Source organism: Salvelinus sp. IW2-2015, linkage group LG28 (genome assembly GCF_002910315.2).
Source record: "Salvelinus sp. IW2-2015 linkage group LG28, ASM291031v2, whole genome shotgun sequence".
Taxonomy (NCBI): Eukaryota; Metazoa; Chordata; class Actinopteri; order Salmoniformes; family Salmonidae; genus Salvelinus; species Salvelinus sp. IW2-2015.
This window is the reverse complement of record NC_036868.1, coordinates 3,855,807-3,866,687: the sequence shown is the minus strand read 5'-3', so window position 1 is coordinate 3,866,687 and position 10,881 is coordinate 3,855,807. Positions and strand designations below refer to the sequence as shown.

At 39.5% G+C, this 10,881-nt stretch overlaps 1 protein-coding gene across 1 annotated transcript in view; it reads right to left on the bottom strand.

The window, feature by feature from the left end:
• Positions 1–8,267: 8,267 nt before the first annotated feature.
• Positions 8,268–10,881, bottom strand: part of LOC111954381 (serine/threonine-protein phosphatase 2A 56 kDa regulatory subunit alpha isoform) — a 76,165-nt gene continuing 73,551 nt past the window's right edge. The window contains exons 12-14 of the mRNA XM_023974091.3: positions 10,445–10,572; positions 9,949–10,050; positions 8,268–9,690 (exon numbers count right to left, since the gene is read on the bottom strand). Of these exons, the coding sequence (XP_023829859.1) occupies positions 9,438–9,690; positions 9,949–10,050; positions 10,445–10,572 (483 nt within the window). The 3' untranslated portion in view covers positions 8,268–9,437. The remainder of the gene's footprint in view (positions 9,691–9,948; positions 10,051–10,444; positions 10,573–10,881) is intronic.

Genomic DNA, 10,881 nt, shown 5'->3' with positions numbered 1-10,881 from the left:
CCTTGGACTGATCTATATGGTGCCTTTATTCTCTGTGTTGAAACATACAGCTATAGATACACTGTACCTTCTAGCTAAAGACAGACTATTTTGTGTGTGTGACTCATTATTATTATTATTTTTTCCCCCACCTTTATTTATCCAGCTAGGCTAGTTGAGAACAAGTTCTCATTGCGACCTGGCCAAGATAAAGCAAAGCAGTTCGACACATACAACAACACAGAGTTACACATGGAATAAACAAACATACAGTCAGTAATACAGTAGAAAATGTCTATATACAGTGTGTGCAAATGAGGTAATATAAGGGAGGTAAGGCAATAAATAGGCCATGGTGGCAAAGTAATTACAATATAGCAATTAAACACTGGAATGGTAGACCCATTACTCAGGTGCACTTTATCCAATTATCTTGATATGAAGACTTCAAAACTTTTCCAGTGTATATAAATAATTGCTGTGTGCTTAACAATCATGTTCAGATTCAGACTCTACTTTATTTCACTTTTTGGTAAGAAATGTAATTGATAAACATCCTACCACAATAAATTAGCTCCTTTACCCCTTTTACACTTTATAGTAAGCATTTTTGGGTGTAATAAAGGGTAAATCTGGAGTTGCGACATCAATTTTTGGACATACAGCCCCTTCAGAAGGTTTAATTGTAATGTTTTGTCAACGATCTAGACAAATTCTAACATTTGTAAAATAAAAATAAAAGAGCTTTCATTGTCTGCTTATATGTCCCCTTTATTTATCCTACGGCTCTGACTTGGTGTGCAAGGAGAATACTGTAAGAACTGCTCATGTTCTGAATCCTGTTGCAGTACATTTCAAAAGTGCTGAACAAATAGTTATATTGACTATGTCCATCCTAGCTCTCTCATTAATGTCTTAATTGAAATTACGGATTGCCTCATATCCGCTTGTCGTCCCTTTTTGCCATAGTTTTGTACATCTCAAATGTCAATAGAAAACATATTTGTTTAAGCAAGTCAGCCATATCAGCTACAGTTGAAGTCGGAAGTTTACATACACCTTAGCCAAATACATTTAAACTCAGTTTTTCCCAATTCCTGATATTTAATCCGAGTTAAAATTCCCTGTTTTAGGTCAGTTAGGATCACCACTTTATTTTAAGAATGTGAAATGTCAGAATAATAGTACAGAGAATGATTTATTTCAGCTTTTATTTCTTTCATCACATTCCCAGTGGGTCAAACGTTTACATACACTCAATTAGTATTTGGTTGCATTGCCTTTAAATTGTTTAACTTGGGTCAAACTTTTTGGGTAGCCTTCCACAAGCTTCCCACAATAAGTTGGGTGAATTTTGGCCCATTCCTCCTGACAGAGCTGGTGTAACTGAGTCTGGTTGGTAGGCCTCCTTGCTCGCACACGCTTTTTTCAGTTCTGCCCAGACATTTTCTATAGGATTGAGGTCAGGGCTTTGTGATGGCCACTCCAATAACTTGACTTTGTTGTCCTTAAGCTATTTTGCCACAACTTTGGAAGTATGCTTGGGGTCATTGTCCATTTGGAAGACCAAGCTTTAACTTCCTGACTGATGTCTTGAGATGTTGCTTCAATATATCCACATAATTTTCCATCCTCATGAAGCCATCGATTTTGTGAAGTGCACCAGTCCCTCCTGCAGCAAAGCACCCCCACAACATGATGCTGCCACCCCCGTACTTCACGGTTGGAATTATGTTCTTCGGCTTGCAAGCCTCCCCCTTTTTCCTCCAAACATAACTATCATCATTATGGCCAAACAGTTCTATTTTAGTGTCATCAGACCAGAGGACATTTCTCCAAAAACTACCATCTTTGTCCCCATGTGCAGTTGCAAACCGTAGTCTGGCTTTTTTATGGCGGTTTTGGAGCAGTGGCTTCTTCCTTGCTGAGTGGCCTTTCAAGTTATGTTGATATAGGACTCGTTTTACTGTGGATATAGATACTTTTGTGACCTGTTTCCTCCAGCATATTCATAAGGTCCTTCGCTGTTGTTCTGAGATTGATTTGCACTTTTCGCACCAAAGTAGGTTCATTTCTAGGACACAGAATGCGTCTCCTTCCTGAGTAGTATGCGTGGTCCCATGGTGTTTTACTTGCGTACTATTGTTTGTACAGATGAATGCGGTACCTTCAGGCATTTGGAAATTGCTCCCAAGGATGAACCAGACTTGTGGAGGTCTGCAATTTTTTTGTTGTGGAGGTCTTGGCTGATTTCTTTAGATTTTCCCATGATTTCAAGCAAAGAGGCACTGTGTTTGAAGGTAGGCCTTGAAATACATCCACAGGCTATCAGAATCTTCTAAAGCCATGACATAATTTTCTGGAATTTTCCAAGCTGTTTAAAGGCACAGTCACCTTAGTGTATGTAAACTTCTGACCCACTGGAATTGTGATACAGTGAATTATAAGTGAAATAATATGTCTGTAAACAAATGTTGGAAAAATTACTTGTGTCATGCACAAAGTAGATGTCCTAATTGACTTGCCAAAACTGTAATTTGTTAACAAGAAATTTGTGGAGTGGTTGGAAAACGACCTAAGTGTATGTAKATTTCCGACTTCAACTGTATGTTTTTTAAAAGTCAGTAAATGAGGTTGAATGAACTGTTTCGCTGCCAGACAAGGTGCTGCTGATAGCCAGGTGTAGCAGTGGTAAGGATTCACTCCATTTCTGGGAAAGTCTAGGAGCTTTCCACACCTGGATTGTGCAACATTTGCCCACTATTCTTTTCAAAATTCTTCAAGCTCTGTCAAATTGGTTGTTGATCATTGCTAGAAACCCTTTTCAGGTTTTACCATAGATTTTCAGCAGATTTAAGTCAAAACTGAAACTTGGCCACTTACTGTAGGAACATTCACTGTCTTCTTGGTAAGCAAGTCCAGTGTATTGTCCTGCTGAAAGGTGCATTTATCACCCAGTGTCAGGTGGATAGCAGGCAGAACCAGGATTTCCTCTAGGATTTTGCCTGTGCTTAGCTCCATTTGTTTTTTTTATCCTGAAAAACCCTCAAGTCCTTAATGATTACAAGCATACCAATAACATGATGAAGCCACCACTATGCTTGAAAATAATGAGAGTGGTACTCAGTAATGTGTTGTATTGCATTTGCTTTGTATTCAGGATGAAAAGTTAATTTCTTTACCACATTTTTTGCAGTATTACTTTAGTGCCTTGTTGAAAACAGTTTGCATGTTTTGGAATATTTTATTCTGTACAGGCTTCCTTCTTTTCACTCTGTCAATAAGGTTAGTATTGTGGAGTAACTACAATGTTGTTGATCCATCCTCAGTTTTTTCCTATCACAGCCATTAAACTCTGTAAATGTTTTAAAGTCGCCATTGGCCTCAGTGAAATCCCTGAGCGGTTTCCTTCCTCTCCGGCAACTGAGTTAGGAAGGACGCTTGTATCTTTGTAGTGACTAGGTTTATTGATACATCATCCAGAGTGTAATTGTAAACTTTACCATGCTCAAAGGAATATTCAATGTCTGTTTTTTTGTTTAACCCACCTACCAATAGGTGCCCTTCTTTGTAAGGCTTTGGAAAACCTCCTTGGTCTTTGTGGTTAAATCTGTGTTTAAAATTCACTGATCGACTGAGGGACCTTACAGATAATTGTATGTGTGGGGTACAAAGATGTTAAAACTATTATGAGACTCACTTAGATAATTCATTTGATGATACAGCAGTAGCAATACAAGGATATAACATCTATAGAAAAGACAGAAATGCCATATCCCTGTAATGCTTAGAGAAGATCTTATGTCAAGTTTTATTGAAGTGTTGTGGTTGCAGGTTCACTTGGCACAACTTTATTTTAATTTAACCTTTATTTAAGTAGGCAAGTCAGTTAAGAAGAAATTCTTATTTACAATTACAGTGGGTTAACTGCCTTGTTCAGGGGCAGAACGACATAGTTTTACCTTGTCAGCTCGGGGATTCAATCGAGCAACCTTTCGGTAACTAGTCCAACGCTCTAACCCAGGGGTGTCAAACTCATTTCGCATCGTGGGCCACATACGGCCTAGGGAGATGTCAAGTGGGCCGGACCATTAAAATTATACCATACTCTGCTATAAATAATGAAAGTTGACTGCTGTTTCTTCAGACCCGCCAGCAATTCGTTAATCTTATCTCTTCTCAGTTGTCCTTGCAAGCCGTCATATTTTTCGCTGTGATGAGTCTCGTAGTGGCGTCGAATATTATATTCCTTCAATACCGAAACTTGTTGCAAACACACCAAGCACGAAGGTTTTCCGTGCATCTCGTAATAAGATAGACGTGGTCCATTTTTCTTGAAAATTCTACACTCCTTATCTACTTTTCTCCGTTTTGATAACGACATTTTGGCTAATGAGGGTGTAGCGGAGAGGTAGAGACCAAGTATTAACAACGTCGTACAAGCAGCAGATGGCGCATTGATCCGTCTGCTGTTTTCAGTCTGTCTCAGTGATGCGGCTTGTCTCTTCACTCTGATGGAAAGAGTGCGCCCCCTTAGCGGATAATCATGAATTGCAGCGAATTAAAAATATTAATTCCATGCTTTATGCATTTTTTCCACTTTCAAAATTATCCTGCGGCCTGATCGCAACCTCCTTGGGGCCGTTCCGGCCCGCGGGCCGTATGTTTGACACCCCTGCCTTAACCACTAGGGCTACCTGTCGCCCCGAGATCGAAAGACTTTTGGGTGTTGCGATAGGCCACCAACTGCGAACAGTCAGTATCTAAATAATATGTGAAATTGCTTGATAATGTATGTGATGTTAACAGATAGGTCTACTTTCTGGGACCTGAATATTGACTGTTTCATCAAGCTGTCTGCTCAAGAGGAAGCTTCTTACTGTAACCAGCTGCTGTAATCTGGTTCAGGTTATTAATCAACCTACCAGGTGTTTACAAAAACTACAGGAACAAGATCATCCACATGTATCGATCACATTTTGACTAATACTGTAGAACTTGTTCTAAAGTTGTATCCGTACCCATTGAATGCAGTGATCCACAATATAGTGGCTATACCAGGAGAAAGTGAAAGTCCCAACAGCTGGCCTAAAAATAGTGTATAAGAGATCATACAAAAGATTTTGCTGTGACTCTTTTGTGGGATGATATGATTACAAATATTTGTTGGTCTGACGTGATTACAGTTTTCCCTACTCAAAACACAAAACAGCCAATTTCCCCAAACCCACAGACATCTTTGTCACGATGTTCGTAAGGAGTAAGCTGTTTATTCTCTGTGTTGGTTGGGGCGTGATAGTGACTTGGGTGGGTCATCTGGGTGAATTTGTATGTCTATGGTGGCCTGATATGGTTCCCAATCAGAGGCAGCTGTTTATCGTTGTCTCTGATTGGGGATTATATTTAGGTAGCCATTTCCCCATGGTGCAGCGTACATTTTTACTTTAATAAATGAACACCGAACAAAAACAACAAAACGAACAAACGAAACGTGAAGCTATACAACTAGCGCTGACAGGCAACGTTCATTTTTTATTTAATTTTTGAAAAACATAATTCCACTTTGACATTATGGGGTATTGTGTGTAGGCCAGTGACAAAAAAAATCTAAATTTAATTAATTTCAATTCAAGCTGTAACAAAAAGATATGGACAAATTGAAGGGGTGTGAATACTTTTTGAAGGCACTGTATAAAATGTATGTTATTGAGCTAAAGTGCGCTAATGTGATTAGCATGACGTTGTAAGTAACAAGAACATTTCCCAGGAATATATGGGCAGAAAGCTTAAATTGTTGTTAATCTAACTGCACTCTCCAATTTACAGTAGCTATTACAGTGAAAGAATACCATGCTATTGTTTGAGGAGAGTGCAGTTATGTACTTAAATGTACCAATAAACCAATTAGGCACATTTCGGGCAAAGCTTGATAGAATATTTTGAACAGTAATGCAATGGTTTATTAGATCAGTCTAAAACGTTGCACATACACTGTTGCCATGTAGTGGCCAAAATCTAAATTGCGCCTAGACTCCTAAGTCATATAATGGCCTTTCTCTTGCATTTCAAAGATGGAACTAAAAAATAAATAGAAAACACATGTTATTTCTTTGTATTATCTTTTACCAGATCTGATGTGTTATATTCTCCTACATTAACGTAACATTTCCACAAACATCAAAGTGTTTCCTTTCAAATGGTATCAAGAATATGCATATCCTTGCTTCAGGTCCTGAGCTACAGGCAGTTAGATTTAGGTGTGTAATTTTAGCTGAAAATTGAAAAAAAAGGGTTAAATCCTGAAGAGGTTTTGCCTCATGAGCTTAGTTCAAGTGTCGCCTCAGAACCCATCAGAACCCAAAATATAAGCTTATTCATCTCCAATGTTTGTAAATAAAACACAGTATAGCCTCAAAACATGGATAAAACTATAATTTTGATGGTCAGTCCTTGCATCCATAGCTCCGTCTATGAATTTGAGAGTGGTTACATTTCTCCAGACGCAACCTGCTCTTTAATTACTTGTTACTTTTATTTCTTATTCTATTATATATATTTTTTTTAAATCTTTTTTTTTTTTACTGCATTGTTGGCTAGGGGCTCGTAAGTAAGCATTTTGSCACTTTAAATCTTCACTCTAAAAACAAAAAAAATTATGAATTGTTATAGATTACATCCCAACCACTGAGGATACTGTTGCCATCAAGACATCCCAGTTTTCAATTTGTAAGGCCATACAGTATACATTTAAGGAAATTCCCCTTTACACGTTTCATAAAAAATAAAAAATCTTAAAAATGTAAATGTTGTACCAAAAGATTGCACAATTATAGCAAAAATAATGCCCTCAAGCTTCCAGTAAAGAGATACACAACTTCCTCTCAGATTATGGCTGAGCTAAGAGGCTAACATCTATTCATTGGTGTTGAACTAAGGTTGCTATAGTATTAAAATAAGAGGCTATACTACATTTAAAAACAAATATTTGCTTGCTCGCCTCAACTTTTCCTAAATAAAACTTGAATGCCCCAATACATTAAAAAAAAAAWTTCATTATAAATGTGGCGGTTATGTAGAAGATCAGTGGGGAAAAATCCAAAGTTAATAGATTTTTAAAGGAAACTTTAAGGCAATAAAATGTTAAACCTGTGCTGGGTTTGAATACTTTGAAAAAAAATTATGGCAAGATTCTATCAGATCCGCGCATAGAGAATGATAGAGGCCTCTATTGGACAAAAAGCTATATTAGCATGGGCAGCGCCATTGAGGGCTTCCACCATTTTAATGTAGTCAACTGGATGAGACTTCCAACTTCATTGACTGATCCCTCCTGGTGACCCTTTTGGTGTCATGTCCAACCGGGTCATCAGGATGGATCAGCCAATCGTCAAGAAAATTTAGTACTTCAAAATGGCATAGCCTAAATGGTGCTGCCCATGCTGTCACAGATTCTATAATGCAGTGGTTCCAAATTCCGGGCCTCAAGTACCCCCAACAGCACACATTTCTGTTGTAGCCCCAGACAAACGTGCCTGATTTAACTCATTGAGGGCCTGATGATTAGTTGACAAGTTTAATCAGGTGTGCTGTTCCAGAACTACAATAAAAATGTGTATTGTTGGGGGTACTTGAGGCCCGGAGTTGGGAACCACTGCTGTAATGAAACAGATACAAATTCCTCTATCTAGCTCTATGCACTGCCATTGGATACAACGAAACCACCCGACTTTATAATCTGACAAATCCCGTTCAGCCGTGTTACAAGTTCAATCACTTGAATGTATACTTGTGTATTGTCTACGCCTCAATTAGACTGAAGCAATAAATCCCCCATCCAAATTAACATGAAAACATGCATTAGCCTACACTTTCTATTGCCACTTTGAACTTCTAACGCTGTAGGGATAATATGGAAATGCTATCTGGAATCCTTGGGACGTCCCTACCGCATTAAAGTTGAAATGTACAATGGTTAGGGTAGGGGTTAAGGTTAGGGTATGGATGTCCCAAGGATCCCGGTCCGGATAGCACGGACCAATAAGGAAGGGCAGCCACTCACCTATTGGTCAGCTCATACCAGTTACACCTCCAAAACATCTGCTATGTGGATGTCTGCCAATGAGGGTCAATGCTTGATCTGATTGAATCAAGGCTTATATTTAACTTTTGATAGGTTTTCAAATAAGCGTACTACAATTCCCACAGAAGATTAATATTAAATTCTGGCGCCATCTGGTGACAACGTGTCGCTGCTACTCAATACGAAAGAAAGAGCCATAGTCCTGTGGTTTTAGAGTAGAAACATATGGTAGACTTTATTTTTATTTAAAACCTAGATAAGGTCAGTTATTACAAAACAGGTTCCCCACACAGTTGCATGTCACAGAGATTGGAATGGTACACTCTGACAGAAAAGGCATCAGAAGAGACTGGACCTACAATAGAGAACAGACACGTTAAAGCAAACACCCCTGACCCCCATACGCACACACTTCATCCAGCCACGTTTAAATCTGCAGAAACCAGACTATCGGCAATCTGACACCATCTGGCTTCAAAAATCCACATCTCTGCCTTTAACAATACTCTGGAAAAAAATATATGGCTCATTTCATTACCTTTTTCTACATCGGCATTATCTATTAATCAATTCTCTATTCAGACTGGAAAAATATGTTATACTTACTTAAATCTGTGCCCGTTTCATCGTTCGTTTCTCTAAACTAAACTCATTTCAAATACTTACTGTAAATAGGTTGTATGGCTGCAGGTCTTGAATGTGCTATAATAACGGCTATAACATTAAGCTTCATGTATTCAGATACATATATCAAACACCCGAAAACACAAGACCTCATGATAGTGACATTCACTCAGGTCTCCTATGTAGAGACTATTAACACAGTCCTTCCTCCATAGCCCCCCACCCACCCACCCTCCAAAGCTCGCCCCCGACCCCATCTTCCTTACAGTTTGCACCCCTATGTTGGCAGCAGTGATGAAAGCACATACAAAATAGACAAATCTTAAAATAGCCATTTAGCTTCTCGAAGTGCAGCACAATCAGAAAGGTTATTTTCAAGTCATTTTCTCCCCCTCCTATATTTTCATACATTGAATATCACCCCCCCCCAAAAAAAACTTTTCTCAGTTAAGAAACTAAATGTGAAAGGATAAATTCTTTGATCAGACAAAAAAAGTTTACCAATATACTGTGGTCACACTGTAACATCCCAAAATAGTCTTAAGTTGAAATATACGTTTTCTGCCAAAGGAGAATTTCTGGCATTTGAAGTAGTTTTAATGTATATAGATTTAACATACTGATGAGGTTTATCTCTTTTTTTTTTTGTGTGGCTATTTTCTCAAGCCCCTCCTCCCTGTCACCCCCGAGCCCCTCCCTGACAGTTCTCAGACGTCCTGGAAACCGTTACAGAGTACAAAATGGGAGTCCTGTGTCATTTGGCACTCTTGACGCCCTTGACATTCTCTGCGGTATCCATGGCGACGACAGGGTCTTCATGGTCCGTTGCGATGACAGCGGTGCCCTTCTCCTGGTTTTCTTGGTGATTGTTGTTGTTGCTGTTGTTGTTCTGGGCAGCGTTCTGGAGCCCGTGGCTGTTGTTCTGCACCAGAGCCGCTGCGTCGCTCAGCTTCAGCTCATCCAGCTTCTTCCACAGCTCCTCCCTCTCCTGCTCCTTCTTCTTCTCCCTGGAGAGACACAAGCACGTTACGGGCGCACGGACACCACACACGCACGGACACATACAAGAAGCTGTCAGACCTGACTGTCCTTGAAAAAGGGTAGCTAACAGAGGTTATGTAATCCAGTGTGTTGTGTTGTACCATGCAGCTTTGTTTCCACGCTTCATAAATTATACCTGACTAGTTATTGTAATAGTTTGTGAACACTGTTTGTTTGGACTGAAGAACAAGAATGAATATAAGAGCTGGAGGGAGCTCACTTACCGCTGTCTGTCTGATTTGTAGGAGGCTGTCAGCTCGTCAAATAGTGTGCTGTTCATCTCCATCAGGGTCTTCAGCACGTTGTAGACCAGAGCTACAATCGTCCTGGAAACACACAGGGGACAATGGCATCTGACTTAAATACATCCAGAGGATATTTACCGGCTCTCAGTCAATCCTACAGTAGCAATGCTGAGATTAAATAACTGGAAATACATTCCTTTGGTATTTCAGTGACGGGATGTTGGAGGAAACATGACATTGATATCTGGAGACATGACCATTTTGTCATACGTACATAGTTAGTTAGAGAGGGATTACATAAGACCCCAACCAACTATAGGTATGAGAGTTCAGTATTAAGCATGGCGTTGCTTGTTAATGCTTTACCCTGAGGGGCAAATAATTTGTTCTTAACTGACTTGCCAAGTTAAATAAAAGGTAAAATAAAAAAATTCAAATAAAACATTTGTTGAGAACTGGAGAGTGGCATACGTACGGGTTCCAGTGTTCTTTGGAGATTCTGTACAGGCTACCAAACATGATAGGCAGAATCTTGTCGATGTTCTCCTCAATCAGGCTCAGGATGTACTCGTTGTTCCAGAAGTAGAGGGCTCTCTCCGCTACCTGTAGGAATCAACAAGAAATGAGACGGGCTGGCAGTAAATGACAAGAACATGTTACGTATAGGGCAGCCATTTTCACAGCTCCACTGCCAGATTGAAAACCCATTTAGAGAAGTGCTGGAAAGCTCCTTAAGGAGGTCATTATGAAAAATGAAAGGGAAAAAAGTACATGTAGCAGTAAATGGAGGAGGAGCAGAAATAGCCTTAATGTACTGTATGAGGAACCACCTGAAACAAACTCAAGAAAACATCCCAGATCAGGGTTCGCTGGAGACGCACTTTTATTGATGCCATTTGCTCCACTAGGAGC